Raw genomic sequence first — 22,152 nt, forward strand, 5'->3', positions numbered from 1 at the left:
CTTTCAAAATACCTGCATCTGTTTCATTCTTGCTACCTGTGAGTTTATCCTCGCAGGTAGCAAAAGGCCCACAAGTATTTTCTTAAATGCTGATTTCCCCCCAACACATCTGAGAGACAGGACGCTTTATTTGGTTAGTTGCCGGCGCTGCCAAGACAACTTTTTTTCTTGGTGAACAATGAAAATATGTGGATTTACTTCATTTGTTATCTAGATGTGCCACAAAATTCTGCCAAAGGAAGACAAAAGTGACAAAAGGGAAAATTGAAAAATAAAAAAAGAAGAAGAAGCAGCATTGTATCCTATTTCCCAGCATTTTTTTGTATCTGTGTCCTGCTTTCAGAACACACAATTTGTATTGCTTCCCTTTTCCTGCACACTCCTGCAGCCCGCTGCAGTCCAGTGTCGACTGCAGCTGTTGGATGACGCAACGCAACCAGTGAGTCTCGTGCTCCGTTTCTGCTGATCAGCAGGTAAACAAAATTAAGGTATTTATTCCAAAGGTATGAACCAATCAGAAGCAAGGTTTCCAATCCCCTGAGATCATCAGAAAGTCACTTGGTTTGGTTCTTCTTCAGTGTCCGTTCACAACACAGGAAGCTCTTTTATCCATCCATCCATCCATCCATCCATCCATCCATCCATCCATCCATCCATCCATCCATCCATCCATCCATCCATCCATCCATCCATCCATCCATCCATCCATCCATCCATCCATCCATCCATCCATCCATCCATCCATCCATCCATCCATCCATCCATCCATCCATCCATCCATCCATCCATCCATCCATCCATCCATCCATCCATCCATCCATCCATCCATCCATCCATCCATCCATCCATCCATCCATCCATCCATCCATCCAGTGCTGTGGTCTTCTTCAAGGCCAGTCTCTCCTTTGTGAAGGCACATTTGGTTGATCAGTTCATCCGTCATTGCTGCAAAGTCTCTGCACAGCTTTGTTGTGAACTCTGCCCACTCCTGATGCCCCGACGTCACAGCGAGAGGCAGCAGATGAGTTTAAGTAGAGCTCTCCCTCTTGTTGAGTTTGGGAACATAGTCCCAGCTGTCTCTATTTAACTCCTCCTGCTTGTTGAAGTTCCTCTTGAAGAAGCCACACTGTAAATCAGACAATCAAACGGTCCCTATTAATTTTTACTTTGTTACGCAAAAATTCAAGAGATTTTGTACTAAAATAACAGTATTAAAAATCAATACTGGGTGTTTAAAATGAGCTAGTTACCTTCCACAAACACCAGATGAGAGCGGTCAAGATGACCAGTCCTACAATTAAACTGACGGCGATGATGAAAATCTTCACAGCCGCTGAGGGTTTCTGGGTAAAAACAGCTTCCACCACCACCTGGAAATTATTAACACTTTTTAACAACCAGATCTGTTGAAATGCCCTTAAGGATTTGGGAAAAAACACAGGAGCTTAACAAAGCCTTGTTTATAGTATTTAGCATTAGACTTGGGTTTCCTGTTTTCGGGTATTTTACCAGTGCAGGTTGATCCTTGATTAGGACAGTGTGAGCATCTTCTCTGGGCGACAACACGGTCGCTGTGCTCTCCAACATCATAACATGATGACGGCCCTGAGACAGGAAGCAGCGTTTATTTGTAACAAGGAGAGCAGCCTGCTGAAACTGATCAAAGCAGTTTAGTCCAATTTTTGCAGATACGCAGCAAAACCATTAAATCTGTAAACACTAGAGCAAATGTCTTAGTCCACTTGAAATAAGACAAATCTAATTTCAGCAGCTTGTTTGAAGTTAATAATTCCTTATTTTTAATGATAAAGTAGATTATTGCACTTATAAGTGGTCCATTTTCAGCAATATTAAGAATTTATTAACTTAAAACAAGCCTGTATATCTTCCATTACATGTAAGTAAGTTTTGATTTATTTCAAGTGCACTTATAAATTTGCACTCGAAACTGGACTAAAAATACTTTGTGAGATTTTGTGTTTTTGCAGTGTATGCAATAATTATGTTCACAAACTAACACTTTTTAATGCAATTTATGTTTCATGTTTAAAGGACTGAAGGCACAATTGGGTTAAAAAATTCCTAAATTAATGAACATCAGTTGAACAACATGTTGGTCTGGTGCTGCAATAAGCAACTGGTCTGCAATTCCTTCATAAAACAAAAAGAAACATTCAACTTATTGAGTAAGATCATGTGGGCTGGTTACCGGTGCTTGCAGCAGCACAGCAGGATTCAGGCTGATCTCCAGCTGGATGGTAGCATCTCTGCCCGCATCCATGTTACCAAGATGACACACCAGCTGCTCACACAGATTGTCGACGCGGCCACAGAACTACACAAACACACACATGTGAAATAGTTGAACCAATGAAAGGCAGTTTGTCATCTGGATAGGGGAGCAGTACATCACAACTACATCTCACCTCACTGGCCACCTGCTGCTCAGAAATCAAAAATCTGATCTTTTCCTGACCAGTGAATGCATCATACCTAGCCTGTGCTTTGTTGAGCTGACAACAAACACCTTTCACTGTTTGTGCTGAAACTGGGGGAAGACTCAACGTTCTCATTATTAGTGAAACGTTTAAAATAGATGCAAGGGGAGGCGCAAAAGGTTAAGAGGAACCTGTATTTTGTAACATGTCTGTGGTTCATTCAGGCTACAAGAGAGAAAAATACAGAAATATGTCAGTAAAACTTTAGTTCATAAAAATATAGAAATATTCTGTTTTGTTTTACAATTTATTCATTTTTTGTGTGAACTGATGGTCACAAAATGATTTCCAGTTTTTAATACAGGGAACGTGGTCTAAACTCTGATTTGAAAAAGACACAAAATGTAATAACATATTATAGCTGCTAAAACGATATTGAATCACCTGAAATCAGTAGATAAGAAGCTCAAAGCCAAACGTCTCAAATTCTGACTGATGCATTTCTAATCCTACTTTATTTACGGCCTGACATTTTCTTTGGTGCAACTGTGACTTCAGAATTTAAACAGTCATGTAACCTTTGCTGCCTCTGTTCGTCTGATGAACTGCTACGTAATCCTGAGTCATATACTTCTGAGAAGAAAAGATCGTCTTACCATTGTGCGGGTTTTGGTAGGAGAGAAGAAGAAAACGATCTGTTTGATGAATGAAGCTTGGGGAACGTTGCAGTCCTCAGTGACTGAAATCGTTTTATCACTTATTGAGCACGAACCATGTGATGACTACAGAAAGAGAAAAAAATGGCATTAATATGAAAGATCCTTTCCAACATCTAGTGTCTAGAGCTACCGCTATGTGCAGCTATCACTCCTAATCGGCATTTGGAGTGATAGAAACTTGGACTCTATTTTTACCTTCCAGTCGATGAACTGCAGCAGTCTGTGTGGGTACGGTGCCAGGATTTTTGGCAATGCAATCTGAACCACTGTGTTTAACGCCTTGCTGGGTCCAGAGTTTAACACCTGCATGAAAACAAAATAACAGAGAAACCAAAAGATTCAAGTTCGGTGTAAAGGATTTCAAAGATCTAGTAGAATATAAAATAAAAATGTTATTTATTTTTCAGCAGCTTTACAGATTGGCAGTTTTTTGTTTTCAGTCAGTATGAGATGACATACCAAAGAGGATCATGGTTTGTGGTTTAATAATGACTTGATCTAAAGACATGGTTCTGCATGCAACACTGCAGTAAACAAACTCCAGTGTTGCTGAATCACCATCTCATCTCGCTATATTTGCTGTGTGCTTGTTATATTTGTAAATTACCAAACAGGTGTGAATTCCCAACATCTTATGACAAATATTTTTGTCCTCAGGTGCTGTGTCTTCACAGTAAAGGCAAAATAAATAAGCTAATTTCTCAGACAATTTTAACATTATTTGTGATGGAAATAAATAGAAAAAAGAAAAGTAATTTGCCAGTACTCTTTTTTCCTGAAATCACTTCTATCTTGTCCCTGGTTTAATAACGACTTTACACAAAAAATGCAACAGCTTGGATAAAGTCAACGTTCTATAACTGCATAGAAAACAACGTTAGCTTTTCGCTTTAAAATTTGTTTTTTAATGGTCAAATGTAACAACTGATCTTTGGAGAAGTTGAATTTTCTGTTGCCATTAGCTGTAAGCCAGAGTCATCAAAGCTAACTGAAATAAATACAAAATAAATTAGCAAAATAGGAGGAACATTTTTGATACTATTTCACCTGTAGCTACTGAACACACTTCAAGAAACACCTGAACCTACCTTAAATGTGTAGTTGAATTTTTCAGGGTAGCAATCAGCTGGAATCAAGTCTTCATCGCCAAACACAAAAGACGCTGGAGTCACAAAACTGTAAACACAAGAAGGACATTCAGCTGGTTATGAAGCATCTCTAATGTTTTTCTACCTACAATTTTGTATATGTTCATCTCCCTCCTTTTATTTCAGCTGTAATGTGTCTAAATTTGACTGACCCGTGGATGTTGATACCAACTCCATGTTTCAGAGGAAGAATAAGCGTCATGCTGTTATCTCGGAGAAACTCTTCCATCTCGTAATTGTCACTGCAAATGGACACAATAATCACTTTTCTTTTAATGGCTTTTATCTGTAGGGTCACTGCTTTAAAGCTAAGCTTCAGTGATGACATCAGGGGCGACGGTGAGGTCACTACCTGCTGGTGTTGATGTTAATGTGAATGTTGCCAGGTGTGCTGTTCTGACTGACATCCAACAGAAAACTGATATTCATCTGCGAGAAAAGAGGGGGTAACATTTTATTTGACAGGGTGTGAATAAGACTGTCACGGCATAAACATGTAATAACATGTCATGAACATGAGCAAGTCTTCATAAATATTTATGACTGTTGTCATAAAGTGTCATTCGATATATCATGACACTTTTAATACAAAGTTAACATTATTCAAAATGCCTTGTTATGACAACTTGACATTAACCAAGAAATCATGATCTGACATAAATTTGTTATAAAAGTATTACTGATTAAACTTTAGCTTTAATAACATAAAGCATCATCATTTTTAAAGATTTGGCTGCAATATTGGGGATCATTGGTACCAGCTTAGCACATAATATTCCACCATTGTGAATTGGAAGGAAATGTTACATTGATTTATTTTTTTAAAACAAATAAATTTGTATCTATGTATGTATTTGTATTCACACTCCATGAGTGAAAGCTTTGATTACATTTCATTCCAATCTGTCCTGAGCATCTTCTTCCACATGTGACTAACAAGGATTCCTGGTGGTTTTCTGACATGTTTGTGGCCAAAGTGTTAAAAACTCAAACGATTATGAATACTTTTGCAAGGGGAGAGCAGCTGTTGTGAAATTGATAAACCAAGGTGTTGTTATGAGTAACAGTGCGATTACCTGAGAGAGGGCTGGGAGGACGAGGCTGGTGATTCTGCAGTCCACCCTCACGTCTGTAGCGTTCACTTCCTCAGTTACATCACAACTGATCACGTTGCCCTGCTGCTCATATGAAAACAAGTAGATTTCAGAGGATATCTAGGTCTAAGAACTTATCTCCAGGGTTAAAGCTAAGATATTTGGTTTTTCATTTGGTGTGAAGCATACTAAAGTGGGGATTTACAAAATGTAATGAGCCTGTATCCAGATCAGCAATTACTTTTGCTTTCTTCCACATGAGAGGTTAAATCTTCCAAAGTGGAAACATCAAAAATTAGCCAGAACTGCGACTTTAATTAGTGAAACCAAACGATGGTTTCTTCCTCTCTCTGTATCACGTGAACTCACATTATGCAGCACTTTGATGTAGTGGATGTTGTTTGGGAATCTCAGTGTCACTCGAGGCAGGAAGGCATCATCTCCAAGTTCATCAAGGAGGTTTTCAGGACGATTTGTCCCGAACCGAGCGCAAAGAACTTCTGCTGTCTGCAGACAAGCAACAAGATCAACAACAATGTTGGAGTTCCACTTATAGATTACATGCACTTCCTGTGTGAAGACTTAATTCTTCAACATGTAATCTTATTTTCATCATCTGTATTAAATCAGCCTGTGGTGAATCCCCTAACTGAATGTGGATGGTCTTGTTATCTTGAATCTCTCTTCCACTGTGCTGCTTCCTCCCTCCATCTCTTAATCTGCTGATAAACACCACTATAATCACCTTTTCGCAATGTAGAATATATGTACATTTAATTAGCTCAGCGTTGCAGAACTCAGTGCAGCTGAGAAGTATCAACTCATCTCCATCCAGATATAACTTGAGATAATGAACGGAGAGAATAAGAGGTGTTTAAATATGCAGATTAACATGCTGGCAGCTTTTAGAGTTCAGAGCAGGCAGTGAACTCTAAAGACAGAGCAGGTTTGTTCTCCGTTTGCCTGCAACTAATTCTCATCATGTGTTTACAGGGGAAAAACGTCCATGTTTTTTTTTTATTATTATTATTGCAGAGAGGAAGAGCTCATCTTTTGAAGTCTGACTTGAAGCACAGCTACCTGCGGTGACTTGTGAGGTGTTTTCAACTGCGCTGTCACTTTTGGTTTTAGTTTCCTCCTTTATATCTTTCTTTCTGAATTACACAGAGTACTTGTGCCTGTTTGGTGTGTGTGAGCTCATGTTCTTACTGCGGCAGCACGAGTTCACTTGACAGCTGCATGTTGGTCGAGCAGTTCACAATAGAGCAGGAGCGAGCAAACCGAGTCTGACGGAGAGAAAGAGAGAGAGAAGCATACTGTTAATGACACCAGTAACAATGAATGAAAGCAGAAGTCACTGATGATCTTACAAACAGCTCCTGTGACCCCTGACTTCTGACCCTGAAGTTACAGATGATTAATAATAATGATCTCATGACTCACTCCAGCTGTGAATTCCTCTTCCTTAACTGTTTTTCTGCTCTGTTTTTGTGAAACACAGGAGCCGGATGTCAGCTAATGTGCTGCAGGCGCTGCAGCTGTAAACACATCTGGATTAGCAGCAGGGTTCGCTGTTAGGTATCTGACTTTAAAGCAGCTCTTTTCTTCCCTTTAAATCCATTTATCTAATGAGCTGGGTTATTCAAAGTAGTATTTAGTATTTAGATTTTAATATTATTGTTGTTATATATTTTATTTCTTAGAAAAGAAAGGAAATGCTAATCTATAAGAGGCTTTTATTTTGAAAAGCCTCTTACAGGCACAGAACAAAATCCATGGGAACGGAACAAAGTCCATGTTAATACTTTGTTGATTTTACCACAAAGAACCTACATTTGAAAAAATACACTTGCAATATTTCAACTTATGTATAAAATTTAATCTATTATGAAGTAATATTTTGTTATTTTGCACATGAAACATTTGTGTGACACAGATTGATTGATACCTGATTGGTGATGGTGTTATGATGTCCTGCGCTGTGCTGCAGAATGGGTTTTATGACTGCTAATTTTCTGGATGGGGTTTTGTGGCTCCTCTTTTCACTGAGGCCATAGGAAACTTCAAACTGAACTGGAGTATAGATGTCTTTAACGTCTTTCTGTGGAGGAGGAAAAAAAAAAACATGCAGCGGTGAAATAAAAACACTAACCATCTTCACTACTGATCCAGTCAGGAATCAGCACGTTTCACTGTTTTGTGCTTTTGAGTCTGAGAGTTTTACCCTTTGGTAAGCCACATGTGTTGCACAGCTGGGATGGCCGTGTCGTGCCTTCATATGACCCCTCGTGCTGTTCGATGATCCGTTACCGTGGAAGTAGAAACGATGAGGGAATGATGGTTTATGGAGGAGGTCGGAGGTCAAATTATACTGAAGGTCTGAGGAGAAAAGAGGAAAAAATTTCCACGTAAATTTGGTGAAGTTATGTACTATTAAAGATTTAATTCTTGAACATTGAAGCTAGTAGTTTTGTATTTTTGTAATATATTGTATTTTAAAACGGGAAGTGGGAATATCACTTATCTTCACAGGACTTTAGAGACTTAAAATATTACACAATTCTCTTCATTTCTGTAATGTACCTATTGCCCCTCTGTGGTGTTTAAACGACACACTGAAGCAGATCGTAACGTTGAAGCAGACAGTCTGAGTCTTGTGATCTTGGCATTGCGCCCCCCTCTGGTCAATATGCTCAGGCAGAATCAGAGAAGTTTTCACTTGAACCACTGGACGGGTCCTAGGGGTGGGTAGAACCAGAAAAAACTTTTTCACACCATAATCAGAAAATGTTTTGGTCAAACATAAAGTATTTTTAGGAGTTTACCTGAGAACCACAGCTGAGTCTGAAAGAAATGCTCCCACTGCCACGTCTGCAGAGACACAGTTTATCCACATTAAGCGCCGATCCAGTGAGAACAGCACAGGACAATGTGGCGGATATAAACACATGGGATCCTTTACCATTGTAGCCATTATCATCTATGTCAATCCCAGAGTTCAGCGACTGTCCAAACATCTTCAGGTCATGACCCAGGGATGACCCTGTAATCCTCTGAGGTCACAGAGTGGATATCAAGTCATACATATAATACACAACGAAACTTAAAATGACTTCTTTATACATGAGTGACCGAGAAAGAAAATGAAAAACTGTCTGAGTATCATATACAATAAATCTTGTTAGATCTTATTGATTATTTATTGACTAAATAAGTAATGTTAATATCTCACTAGTAAGAGTTAGGCCTGACACAATAACAAAGTTTACTGGGTGACAAATTGTCCTAGAAATTATTGCGATAAACAATAATATTGCCGTTTTGAGACCATTTTCAAGTAAAATACTGATAATGCAGGTCACCCTCCAGAAGACAAATACATTTGAACTTCATGCAGAAGACGTTTTACATTCATAAAAGAAAAGACACCAATCAAAAACAGTAAATAAAGTGGAAATAAAAAACACACTCAACCAAAACCAGATACAAAACGGATTATGATGTAAAAAAATATAAAAATGCCTCGGAATGAAAATTATGTAGCTCATTTCATTCGATCGTGGAATCAGCTGATTAATTGCTCATTGCAACGTAGGCCACTCTGAACTGCTTTCACACTGAGCTGCACAGCTCTGCCAGCAACACCTTTATGCAAGCGCCTCTGGCTCTGTGTTGATGTTTGTACCTGTGATGGTTTTGGTGAAATACCCTCCTTCCTGCCATTGTAGATGTAAACGGCGCCTTTGAGGTCGTCTTCCTGCGGAGCGCCAACAGCCACATCTACAACCACACACAGCAGCTGGTTTTACTGTTTCTGTGAGGACTTCTTCTTTCGGTCTTTGGTTCGTCTTTTTTATTGTCACACATAAAACAATGTCTGTTGCTCTTTATTTAAAAATGTTCTCCCTTGCAATGTATATTGTTATGTTGGGGAACTTTACCAAAACATTACCTCTTAAAATAGTCATAAATTATGGCTTTTAAAAACTGTATTACTGTTTAAGTAAACCATTCTGTGGTATTTTTTGTGTACTTGATTTTTCAACGTCATTACAGCTAAAGTTAAGCTTGTTGCAGACAAACATGACAAACATTTTTTACCTGTATTAATTTTCTTGTTAGACAAAATTACAGCTGCTGGTCTCTTAGAGTAAGTTTCTATTTCCTTCCACTTCACAATTATTCACTTCTTATTGTTAGTGTACTATATGAAATCCGGTTGAAATACTTTGGAGTTTGTGGTTGCAGCATGACAAGATGTCAGAAACTTGAAATGGTGGGAAGAAAAACAATCTTATCATTTAATATTTAACCTCAGTTCTTTGAAAGAAGCCTTTAACTTTTCTTTTTTCCAAAAGCACACTGAAACGGAAACGCAAATATTTACTTAGCAACTGTTCAATCACCAGAATAAACACTGGCTGAACTTAACGGACCACATTAATTTCCTGAAAACACCAACTTAGCTCTAATCCTAACTACAACTCAAATGAATTTCAGCCTAATTTTAAACCCACTCAAAATACTTGGCTCCTAGCAGGCCCCACATGTTAGTGAGTAAACGTGTACGTCTCCACAATATGAGAAATACAAGCACTCACATGTAACGTTTTATCTCGCAGTGACAGATTACAGGGCATGTTCATTTAGAGAGCAGCAACAGCTTGTCATTACAGTTTAATGAACTTAATAACACACTCCACCCCTCACACACACACACACACCCACACGCACACACAGATGGTGAGGGGGCTGTGCTGTATATGTGTGTGTAGGATGAATGTGTTAAAGGCAGGATGGTGCTCTGTTATCAGAAAGTGACAACAGGCACTGAGGGGGGCGGCTGTGGCTCTTGGGTTGTTTAGCCCCGCATGCCACTGAACAACGGTGGTGGTATTTGATAAAGGGGCAGAGAGGCAGGAGATCTAAGCAGAAAGGAGAAAATCAGCTCTTAGCTCTTCCTACTTACAACTGCTGAGGTGCCCTGGAGCAAAACAAATCCACCCACAGCTTCTTCACTTGAGCTTTTACGTAGAAGTACAAAGGGACTAGAGCTGCAACTAGCCATTATTTTAGTCATCAATTATTCTGACAATTCGTCAAATAATCAGATAAAAGAAAAGGCACATTCTGCAGATTTTTCATTTTACCACTTAAGCTTATTTTATACAACAATGAAATGTAAAAATTGCAAATAAACAGATAATTCAATTACATTTATTGTTTAAAATGCAATAACACAGCAAAGGATACATTAGCAGCTAAATAAATACTTAAGTCTTATATGATTGACTTAACATCAGTACAGTATTGGGCTAAATTGGTGACTATTTTTTAAATTAGTCAATTAATAATTGGATAGTGAAAGGGACTCAATAGAAAATTGTTGCAGAATTTGAACCAGGTGAAGATAAAACTTTTGAGAGTTGGGATCATTTTTTTCCCCCAATCTATAATGCCAAATCTAAAATTACTGCTCTGAAAATGTCTTTTTTCCCAGAAAATGCCATATTTTAGAGTTAGCATACTCCAGTTGGAAATAAATCGATTACTAAATTAGCTGACGATTATTTATCGTCATTATTCAATATGACAATGCCATGATATAATTAATTGTTTCAGCATTATTAGAGTCAACAGTATTATTTGTCACTGTCACAACCTCTTTCAACTGTACAGGTGTGGTTCTTACCTGGATAGCCGTCATCGTCCAGGTCTCCAAGGTCAGCAATGGTCTGTCCAAACCGTGCTGCATAAGCATCGCTGCCAGTCAGCTTGAACTCCACCTCCCTCAGCTGCGCCTTTGTGAGAATTCAGCATATTCAGGGTTGATTCCTTAAAATTTTGCATCTCACATTGCATACTGCTCAATATTTTTAGACCAATTTTGAAACACACTAGAAATATTACTAGTTATGGATGGATGAATGTTCCTACCTCCCCCTCATTAATGTAAACATGAACTCTGCCCTCTTCCCTGGAGGTCCCAGTTGCCATTGGAGCACCAACCAGCAGGTCCGACAAACCATCAGCATTCAGGTCCACCGCACAAACACTGGAGCCAAAATACGACCCCAGCTGGAAAGAGACCCATCTTTTAGACAAAAATGTGGTGATTTGTTCCAACTTCTGATGAAAAGAAAGGCTCACTTCATTTCCAGTAACTTCTGAAACCACCGTCAGCATTTTGCTGCTCTCTGTTGAGAAGATGAAGGCCTGAAATGTGCAAACACAAACTGACTTCAACCGTCGGTGCAGGCGATAACTTCAAGAAACTCAACCAGTTACAAAAACAAAGCAGATATTTGATTGATTGCATTAGGGCTGAGTACATGAAGTAAATAAGTGTTGTGGTCATACCTTCCCCTTCTGATTGTACTGTGGAGCTCCACCCACCACATCTATGGAAGAGGGAGTCTGGAAGTGACCGGCTCCAACAGCGTAACCTGAAGCATCAGGACGCACTATTAGCAAACCAATATCTACTACAGTTTGTGGAGAAGAACTGGACACCATATTTTAACTCATAGCAACTGAGAATAAAACATATTAAATGAAATGAATATCAACAAGTATCAGAAGTAGTTACTCTGATTCAACACCTGGCTGACATTTAAGTCAAACATTTAATTTTAATAGGCACTTCAGTTCCACCACCATCTTAGGTTTTGTTGTTTAAAGGAAGTAAACGTATTTGTGCAAATGCTGCGACTGCTGCTGACATCGCCCCCCCAAACCCCCCTCACACAAACCACTTCCTGTTTAGGGAGAAAATGGTTTCATCACCTTCCACAGTTTGATGAGTTGAGGTTGATGTTGGGAGCCACAATGTTAGACCCCACACACCAATACCCATACTGCCTTTACTGAACATTTACTAGATAATTAAGTCATTATAAGACGTATTATTATATATTTCCCCTTGTATTTAAATCTACACTAAAACTCTAAGAGAGTGGGCATATAATTGTTGAGTTGTCTTCTGTGTGTTTATCAATAATGTTGTGTAGGTTTGTTTGATCAGAGTAAAAGACCTGCATGTGACATTTCGCATGATGTATCTTTGGTTTAAATGTATAACCAGATAAGGCAACGGGAATGACACATTTGTGACAAGGTGACTTTAAAACTCACAAAATAGAGATGATAAAAAGAAAGTACACCCTCAGCCAATTCTAAACTGTTATTGTGTAAAGCACAGGTGTCAAACTCAAGGCCCGGGGGCGAAATCTGGCCCGACGTAGCTTTTTATGTGACCCTCTAGACTCAAAATTACATCAATGAGTCCTTTCAGTTTTTCACAAATCTGTGAAATTCAACAAATTTCCTTTTTTTCTGATTTTACTGCAACTTTTCTCAAAATTGGTCAAAAACATTAAAGCTGTAACTGATATGGCGATTGATAGAGTCACATTTAACGTCATGCATCACTACAAATATTGTCAAAGTCCCTTACGAACATTTCTAAATATTTTCCACAAAATCTGCCATCTGGATTGGAAAAAAGAACACTGGAACACAAAATCCCAGAGGAGCAGCTACTTATTTACATTTTTATGTTTTGGCACAACCAGCCCTTTGAGAACATTCAGATTTTTGATATGGCCCAAAATGAAAATGAGTTTGATACGCCTGGTAGTTTAAATCTAAACTCAAGTATATAAAAACACACAGCACAGATTCAGGACATAATATTTTTTTTGATAATTGTATCCAAAAAAAAAAAAAAACTACAACATATGCAAGACCCTCAAACTTAAAACAATTTACATTCTATCAACAACTGCATGTTTACAATAACAAAGCACCAAAACTGTATAGTGACATACAGTCATAATCAGTAAATCACAATATCATGAGATTAGAAATACCTTTTGAAAATAACCTTTAACCAAACTGAAGAGGTTTATGGGTGTGGGAAACAAGATCAGTGGATAAACATGCTAAAACTCATTTCCTTCTGAGGTCATGTAAACATCACACCTTTTCGACTGATTTCCTGCTCAGCATACTTCGTGAGAGTTGATAGATACATCTAGCGTCCAACTTGAAATCGGAAAAAATTCAAACATAAATGTCTATTTTCCAGACATGTGCATTTAACATGCATGGTCTTAGGTGTATCTCGCAAATACGAATATTTTGAGCATGATGATAAAAACACAAGGAGCATCTGTGTGAGAGTGGTGTGGAGACTGAACCCTCCCTACTTTCGCTGTATCTAAAACGTGTGTTTGAAAAGCCAAATGAAACGTGGTGTAGCTAACAGAAACAAAGATAAGAGACAGGTGGACAAAATCCTCTTTCAGATCAGCAGGTCCTCTCACTTTAGCAGTATTTAGAACTTATAGTGAATCCTGAAGTAACAGTAAACGTAGATGGCTTTTAAACACAAGAACTATGCTTGCTAAAATACATTTGTTCATATTTACGCCGCAGAATTGGAGGTTTATAAAATATAGCTGACAATAGAGAGGTTTGTTCTGGTTCCTGATGAAGATGTTTGGATCAAAAATAATGGAGATAGAATTTAGAGAATCGAAGAAAGCATACAGAAAAAACACCTGAAGAACGTGCAAAGGGTATTTGAATGTGTTTACAACAGGGTGTCACTTTAAAAATATGAAGAAATCCAAATTTAGATACTGTGTACCAGAGTATCTAAATCTAACTAAATAAAACGCATTTGCAGTTTATGGTCTATGCTGATTGTGCAGGATAAGTCTCAATTGTTACCCAGGTAGCTCCCATAGCTGACAGCTCCTGCCTCGTCATCCTGATACACCGACATCGAATTGCTGGAGGTGTTGTAGACCACAACTGAGCCCGTCCAGTAAGAAGATCCTGGCGCTCCTACGATGATCAGATCCTAAGAGAGAACGGACCTGTGTTGAATTGTTCAAACAATAGAAACTAAAACGACAAACTTTGTTTCTATCGGCTTCTTATTTTTAAAACTACGACCCATTATGAATAAAGACGTACTAAGAAATAAGCCAGTAACTGGAATTGGGCAATTTTTAGATTTCAGATTTTCAGAGAATAAAAGCAAAAACAAAAAGAACAGGAAGAGCCAGATCCATTTAACAACTCTCTCTGATGCTGTCAGTGAACAAAAATAATTTCAGGAACTGCCTGTCTATTACTGACCTGTGTCAAGAAATTGGAAATGCCCGCCTGACATGACCCGTAATCCTCACCGAACTTCCTCTGGTGGTCTGTGAGTGATGGACAGAAGCGGTCAAAGGTGAAGGTGAGCAAATTATATCGAAATGTTTTCCTGGACAGCTGCTGTTTTCACATATCCACTCTCTCTCACACACACACACACACACACACACACACACACACACACACACACACACACACACACACACACACACACACACACACACACACACACACACACACACACACACACACACACACATACAGCTGTATCTCTTGGTATAACTATGATTGCTTAATCTTGAACCATAACATCAAGTCACTGAGGCACTTTAAAAAAAAACAATTGAGGCAGAAAAGGAAATACTTGATCCGACAGGATTTCACGGCTGAGTTTCATCCTCAGACTTTGTCTCAATGAGGAAGCAAGGTCAAGAACCCTTACAACGCCATGACACCCTAATCATGTAGCTGTGGACAAAACACTTGTGTGTAGGCGTGTGTGCGTGTTTGTGTAGTGTGTGTGTGTGTGTGTGTGTGTGTGTGTGTGTGTGTGTGTGTGTGTGTGTGTGTGTGTGTGTGTGTGTGTGTGTGCGTGCGTGCGTGTGTGTGTACCTTTGTAGCAAGGGATAAAATGCTGGTAGGATGTCAGGTCACTCTCATAGCGAAAACAGACGCCATTAGGAAGCTTGTTGTTCTGGCCGTCTTTCCTTGAGTAATACACATTCTTCCAGCGGTGAGCACATGCCTGAACATACACGTATACACACATATAACACGTGAAACTCACAAACAACATCTGACAAGGAACTATTACTGAGTCACACATTAGACTTAGACGGTCATAGCCTGTTCTTGCGTTGTTTCTCCGAAATATTGCGACAGAAAACGCTAACCTAAGCAATAAATCTGCTGTACAGGACACCGTCATGGTGAAATCTTGAACGCTATTATCATCCACATAGACAGCAGCTTAGTGTTATTTCAGTCCAGTTATATACTTAGTTTTATTAATTTTGCAACAGAAATGATCACATGGCTGAAAGTTGTCCTTGATCTGTCAACCAATGAATGCCTTCATGGTTTTAAATTTAGCTATTGGTTGGGCAGTTGCTTCATGCTATGGTTAATATCTTCACCAAGATGCAACTGCTTTTGTCAAAGCCTCAGAAGTACTGGATCAGAAGGAAACTATTCTGAAAGGACATTCCTATTGACCACTTGAACAACTATAGTTTATTGGAGGGTGTTTATGTCAGTGGAAATGTTTTTGGAAGCGTTCTCCATTGGGCGTTGGTGCTGTTTGAGTGTTCCCGTGCTAACAGGAAGCAAACTAAGCAAGATAGCTGCTGGCCAACATTGTTTTTATTTACGTGTTGGAAAATGCCTTGGTCGCCTCCTGAGATGCAGAAAACTAGGAACACAAGAAGTGCAGCAGATAAAGAATGTCTCAAGTCTTGTTGGTTTGGACAGAAGTAAACAGAAGACACAATTATCAATCAATAAATCAAGAGCAGAAATCATATGTAGAGATGTCCTGAGAAGTTGGTAACTGAAGTCATTCCTATTTTCAGACTTATTGAGCAAAAATGATAATTGAAGAACTAAATATACCTTTTGGTGTGGAAGTTGTCACTAAAGGCAATAGTTTCATTATCCGTGTGAAAGCGCAGATATGTAAGAAGCCATCTAAAAGGAAGCTATTTTTTTACCATATGTTGAAAAGTTCATCCAGGCTGTCAAAGGGTGAGAGAGAGAAAGACTGCCAGTGATAGCTGGAAGATCAGTAGTGCACATAAAGAAAGGTCTTAATATCTTTTTTTGACTTTCATCCTCTGTCTGCCGTGGAACATACTGGGAATAACATTTTTTATTTCATCTTCATAAACAGAGAAAAAGTTAAAAAAAACAAACAAAAAAAACAGTCACAATAAAAGAATGAATTGTGCATTACCAGGATACGTCCACCATTTTCTCCGGGTTGTCTGGACAAACTAACACCGAGCCACTGGTGATCACTCTCCGGTTCACACGTCTTCCCACAACTTAAAATGTCTGCACACACATACAAACGGTCACTTCCACAAGGCGAATGTTGTTTTCAATTAGGCAGAACATGCAGATTTTTATGGGCTCTTCTAGTTGTTAATAAGTCAGTGTCAATGTATTTGCATACTTCAATGTATTGTTAACTCATGACCTGCATCTTTGCAGTACCCTATAAAAGCTATAAAACCATTTTAATGTTCCAGTTTGATAGACATTCACACATATTTTACCTTTGTGAATAGATTTAAAGGAGGCTTAAAATGTGAATTCAGAGCTTTGTAAAAGTATTTGTCAAACTATGTCAGATACAACTGCAAAGTTCAATGGGATTTTATCCAACAAACCAAAAAGTCAAGGGAAGAATATAGTTTTATGCTATATCTTGATAATAACAACGTTTGAATCTGTGAATAAAAAGTGTTTCTATTTTCAACCAATTACTCTGCCATCCCAAATGACATCCGGGCGTGTGCACAAATCACAAGTAAATGTGTTTCATTGATGTTTGTAAAAACACAGCATAAACAAACTCTTACCAGCATGAAGACGATGGCATCTGCGCTTCTCATCCATAATGCTGCAGACAAAAACGGCTCCTGGAGATTGAGTCAGCTGATGAGAGGAGTTAGCCACTGGAGCTCCGACCAGCAGCCTGAGTTAGACGGGGAGAAAATGAAGACAGGGTTAGTGTTTTTTTTTTCTTTCTGTCTGAATGGTGAGCTGTGTATGAGGCTTCAAAGAGCTTTTCTTTATTGCCAAAAACAGACTAATTAATGTGCATGCAGATAGCAGCAGCACACAGAGAGGTCCTCTAACAAACTGCATTAGCCAAACAAACATCTATAGGAACAGCAGTACGTTTGGTTTGAATCACAGCTACAATATATATGATTCACAAATACTGATTGTAGTGACAAAATAAAATTCAGTTAAGACAATTAGAAGACAAATGACAGCTCAGTAACGTAAGAACAGAGATTAGATTCAGACCATTTTTCCGAGTTGTGGCGATGCAGCAGCACAGAGTATCCAAACATCGAGGAGTGAGGGCCGTTGAACACCAAGCTGTGCTCCTGATCCAGATTATAACCTGCTGCAGGGCAGACCAGAACCAAAACCAGAACCTGAACTGGAACCAGGCGGAAGACGATACCCATAATGTCCACTGATGGGTTCAGACGACCTGCAGGACAGAGAAAGACAATGGGAACTTTCAGAATCTTGGAAACAGCAAAACCTGTAAACAGTGTATCAATTCACCCCTTCATGAGTTTTTACCCTAATTTCATACCCAAGCTTTGCTTTCACCTTAAACATAATGAGTTTGTTTTTATTTCTTGTTGCTCATTCTCACAAATAATAATGATAGTATTTAAAAATATATATATATTTCTGCACCATACTTACATTTAGACTGATTCTGATCCCTGTTGGTTGATTTGTTTTATATAAAACATCATGACTACAGACAAGCAAAAATAACAGAGAAACCTCCTGCTATCATAGAATCATAGAATCACAATTTCTTACATAAAAAACCACGACTGTAAGACAGTTTAAGTCAACTGTTGCTTGTCAAAGTGGGTAAGGAACGCTTCTATTTAGCTACAAAATGATAAACTTTCTGTATGAAACATCCGTCGGATGAAAACTCCATCTAAAAAAAATTTAAAAAATCAGGTACAAGGTTCACAATAACATAAAACTTAGGACTTTAGTTTTATTATCCAAATCATAAAGGTTTTCATTTTAGAATAAGATCAGATTTAAACTCCAAAGATCGACAAATATTCCTTAGTTTTGGATAAGCGACACTAAAGCAAATGACAGGGTTTTCCCCCCAGCGTATTATCAGCCACCAAGCTTTACTTAGCCCCCCACCAGGTTAAGTGTTGTTTGTTTATTTTAAACAGGGTTTTTATACACCAGTAACAGTGGTAGTAAAGACAGATTAAGCTAGGTTTATAGGTGACACAATGAAAAGAGCACGATTGGTGTGCTCTAATTGCACCCTTTCAGTTAGCCTCTAACACTGTTGTTTCCAAATTATTATCCCTGCTCGTGACCCTTCCAATTTTTTGTAACTGTTAACATCTTTTAACACAAAAACACAGTGGATGACTGGTGGACTACCCTAGCGCCCCGTACCACCCGGCTTGCCTGCGTTTCTGGGGGAAATCCTGCAGGAAAGTAGGTTAAACAGTTTAATTTATCAAACAAGCTGAAATAGTTTGAATAGTTAGTCAAGTGTGAGTTGTCATCCAAGTACAAGAGGTTCAATATCATGATCTAATCTATAGACAGACTAAGAAGTTGAAAAAAAAATACTCTGGTACTCCCAAAGATCCAAATTAGTTGCAAGAAATGTGGCATGTCAGGATGTCAGCTGCCCCCAGTGTCTTGACGCGCGACCACATTTTGGCTGAGACTATCTGATGTCAAGAGGAACCCCAAACAGAAGTAGGAAGTAAAAGAGAGAGGCTGGAATGAGCTGTGGTTAACTCCCACCTCTTAAACCGGCCGCTGTGAACAGGGCTGGTCCAACATAAACCCTGAGGCCGACGCATTTCATCCCATGCTCTATTTGGATCACCTCACCTTACAGACACGTTTTTACACAAAATTCAAGGAAATGTTCCCACGTTCCTTAAAGGAAAACGCCCATTTTTTCCCCCTACTCATCTTTTTCAATGAGCAGAAAAATTTAAATGTTAATGAAACAAGCTGCTAAACAAAGACAGTATCCTGTTTCCCCTGTTACATTTAAGGATGGCTCCACATAAAAAAAAAGTGAGCTTAAAGCCATATTGTGCCAAATATCATACTTGAAGCGCCTCAGATCCTTTATTGCTTAAAACAGGTTTGGCAGAATTAGATCCAGATTTTGCTGATGCTTTCCTCTTTGTTTTAAGTAAAGTAAATATTTTAAAGTTGATAACTTTCTCCAAAGCTTCTTTTCAATGCGGTTGCGACCTGATTATATACACAAACTCCAATATATTGTGGTGTGTTTCATCATCTTCACGTAAACTTTATTTAATTTAAAAATTCCACATGGAGCTATTTAAAAAAATTAATGACAAAAAATATACCAAAGCCGAAACAATTCCTGCTTGGATTCTGACATAAGCATTATGAAAGGAGCTCATTAATTAAGGACATTAAGGAACTCTGACTTATTCTTCTTGAACACCTCGTGGAGGTCACATACCTGAGAGCCTCTCGGGTCAAAAGGCTTCAATCCAGAACGAGTTTAAAACAAAAAAAACAGACAAACTGCTTTTTCAAATGGGACTCCGGTAAACTCCTCTCAATCGCGCCAGAGACTTGTTGCTAAAACTCCCCTGTTGCTCCTCGCGACAGCGCACGAGCCCCGGAGATTTCACAAAAAAGAAACAAAAGAAGAAGAAGAAGAAGAAAAAGGCTCAAACCTCAATGAGAGCAAAGAACCCAGAAAGACTCGAGTTTCAGCAGCGTTTCAATGACACTGAGAGCCAGCCGTCTGAGAGCCTTCCTCTGTCTCCATGCGTCTCACGGTGTTTCCTCCAGCATCCGCCCAAAGTGAAGTGAGCGCGAGGACAGCGCGCGGCTGTGCGTGCGTGCGTGCGCGTCAGTGAGAGCGCGCGGGTCTAACGGTGCCGCTTCCTTCCACCGCGGTTGTCATCAGGGCGTTAATAGAGTGAACTTTAATCCCATTTTACTGTCTGAACGCACAACGACAGGAGGACAGATTTAGAAACAAGGAACATAAAACCCCATGGGATTTCCTAATGAAAAAAAAAACCTTTTAAAAAGTATAAGAATAAAACAGTTCTAGTTTCAAGCAGGTTTTTTTAATCGACATGTTCAGTCTGGCATAAAGTTTTAACCACAGCTGGGCTAACTTTGTCTACTTTAGTACTTTCAGTACTGATAATGAGCAAACTTTCTGCTTAGCCCCTCTAACCAAACCATCATCAGGCTCCATACATCAACACGTTTTTATGTTTGTTTTTATTTTTTATTTGAATTGTAATAAAAAAAAACTAATAAACATGCAGCACAAACGTTGTTGTACCAAAAGAAGTTTATTTATCCACACAATTTGGGAAAGAATCATTGGATGAACTCCAGGAAATAGGCAACTTTAAATTTAGTTTTTTGCTTTTCTCCATTATAGGGATGGCAAATAGAAATACTGTTGATGAAGCATTACACCTGGTGCTATTCAGTCAAAATCCCTTTTTTTATTACTTGGTTTAATAGCGTTTTTTTTAAACAAGAAATTGTTCATTTTTTGTTAGGACTGGAAACTTTGGGAACTTAGCAGATACTTTACCGTTTACTTTTATAAGCAAGACTTTTTTTTTATTAGAGAAGTCCTTCCAACAGTACACTGAAATGTATAGCCAAAATAATGTCCTAATAATATTTTTTTTTCTATAAAATCTTCCTTCTTTTTGGGATGTCACATGCTTAATTAAAATAATTCTCATCTTTTACATTTTTATTAGTTTAAATAACATTTCATGTATCGTCACCTTCCTAAAATAAGGTGTAATTATTTATTTTTTGACAAAAGTGATTTAGCAACAACAAGGGGAAAGAAACAAACAAAAAAAAACACTTCGCAGAAAACGACTTCTGCTATTATTTTGGGAAGGTGATGATATTAGCATTTTCTAAAATATCTAAAGTGGTTGCAGTGTAAAAAAAATGGAAGTGTAATGGTTTGGTGTTTGACCACAGGGCTCTCCCAATCATCATGTGGTCTGTGAACCTTCCCATCTGAGGTGAGTCTTGTGACAAATGTATTGAAGCAGTTCAGACCAATCTTTGTGCACCAATGTCACCAAAGTCACAACCAGAATCCCCAAAATAAACCAAGTTAGTTTCTCCAAAATAAAGGTGATACGACGTGGCTTTGATCTGCTATCATAAGTTAATATTTTGCAAAATCAAGAGCTGCTGCGAGTTTTATACTTTTAAACACGTGTTCAAGGCTCCTTATATAAAATATATTGTGCTGTCTTCACAGTTACACTAGCTTAGTCTTCAAAGAATTAAGCATGAATGTTTTGTTTATTTTGTTGTCAACAATCGAGGCACCACAATATCATTTTAGAACTGTGATTTGATAAAATAGTGACCTGTTGATTATCACTCCAAAACTTTTGATTTAGAGTTCAATATGACATTATTTTATTTCATGAAAGAGTCAATTTTGGTAAATGTGGTCAATGCAGAAGCAACTCATCGATGTGTTGGGTTAAAAACATTTTTTTTTTTTTGTATTTTCGAATAAACATTTGACAAAGCACATTAATCGACCTCAATGTCAACAGAGTCCTTTGCATAGCACCAATCAACATCATTAAAAGTGGATACAACCACAGAAAAAATAGACCACAAGTAAAACAAACAAAAAAAGGATCAGCAACTATACTAATCATAAGATAAATTGTGTTTTTCTGGGAAAATGTTTACACTGATTCCCAAACTAAGTGAGAAGAATGTGAACTCTGCATCGCACCAGATTTCATCACTTTGGATTATT

The 22,152-nt window shown here is 38.4% G+C and overlaps 1 protein-coding gene across 1 annotated transcript in view; it reads right to left on the reverse strand.

Moving 5' to 3' along the window:
• Positions 1-792: 792 nt before the first annotated feature.
• itga4 (integrin alpha 4) overlaps positions 793-22,152 on the reverse strand; it is a 35,250-nt gene continuing 13,890 nt past the window's right edge. Inside the window, 29 exon segments of the mRNA XM_055032321.1 lie at positions 793-1,126; positions 1,251-1,370; positions 1,510-1,605; positions 2,210-2,335; positions 3,095-3,220; positions 3,353-3,460; positions 4,246-4,333; positions 4,458-4,547; positions 4,658-4,734; positions 5,382-5,483; positions 5,769-5,845; positions 5,848-5,906; positions 6,609-6,685; positions 7,348-7,500; positions 7,624-7,778; positions 7,983-8,137; positions 8,225-8,270; positions 8,362-8,452; positions 9,085-9,179; positions 11,092-11,200; positions 11,337-11,477; positions 11,550-11,615; positions 11,760-11,845; positions 14,136-14,268; positions 14,550-14,617; positions 15,183-15,315; positions 16,522-16,622; positions 17,153-17,268; positions 17,607-17,799. Of these exon segments, the coding sequence (XP_054888296.1) occupies positions 1,028-1,126; positions 1,251-1,370; positions 1,510-1,605; positions 2,210-2,335; positions 3,095-3,220; positions 3,353-3,460; positions 4,246-4,333; positions 4,458-4,547; positions 4,658-4,734; positions 5,382-5,483; positions 5,769-5,845; positions 5,848-5,906; positions 6,609-6,685; positions 7,348-7,500; positions 7,624-7,778; positions 7,983-8,137; positions 8,225-8,270; positions 8,362-8,452; positions 9,085-9,179; positions 11,092-11,200; positions 11,337-11,477; positions 11,550-11,615; positions 11,760-11,845; positions 14,136-14,268; positions 14,550-14,617; positions 15,183-15,315; positions 16,522-16,622; positions 17,153-17,268; positions 17,607-17,799 (3,086 nt within the window). The 3' untranslated portion in view covers positions 793-1,027.

This window comes from Poeciliopsis prolifica, unplaced genomic scaffold (genome assembly GCF_027474105.1).
Source record: "Poeciliopsis prolifica strain line A6 unplaced genomic scaffold, Auburn_PproV2 SCAFFOLD007, whole genome shotgun sequence".
Taxonomy (NCBI): domain Eukaryota; kingdom Metazoa; phylum Chordata; class Actinopteri; order Cyprinodontiformes; family Poeciliidae; genus Poeciliopsis; species Poeciliopsis prolifica.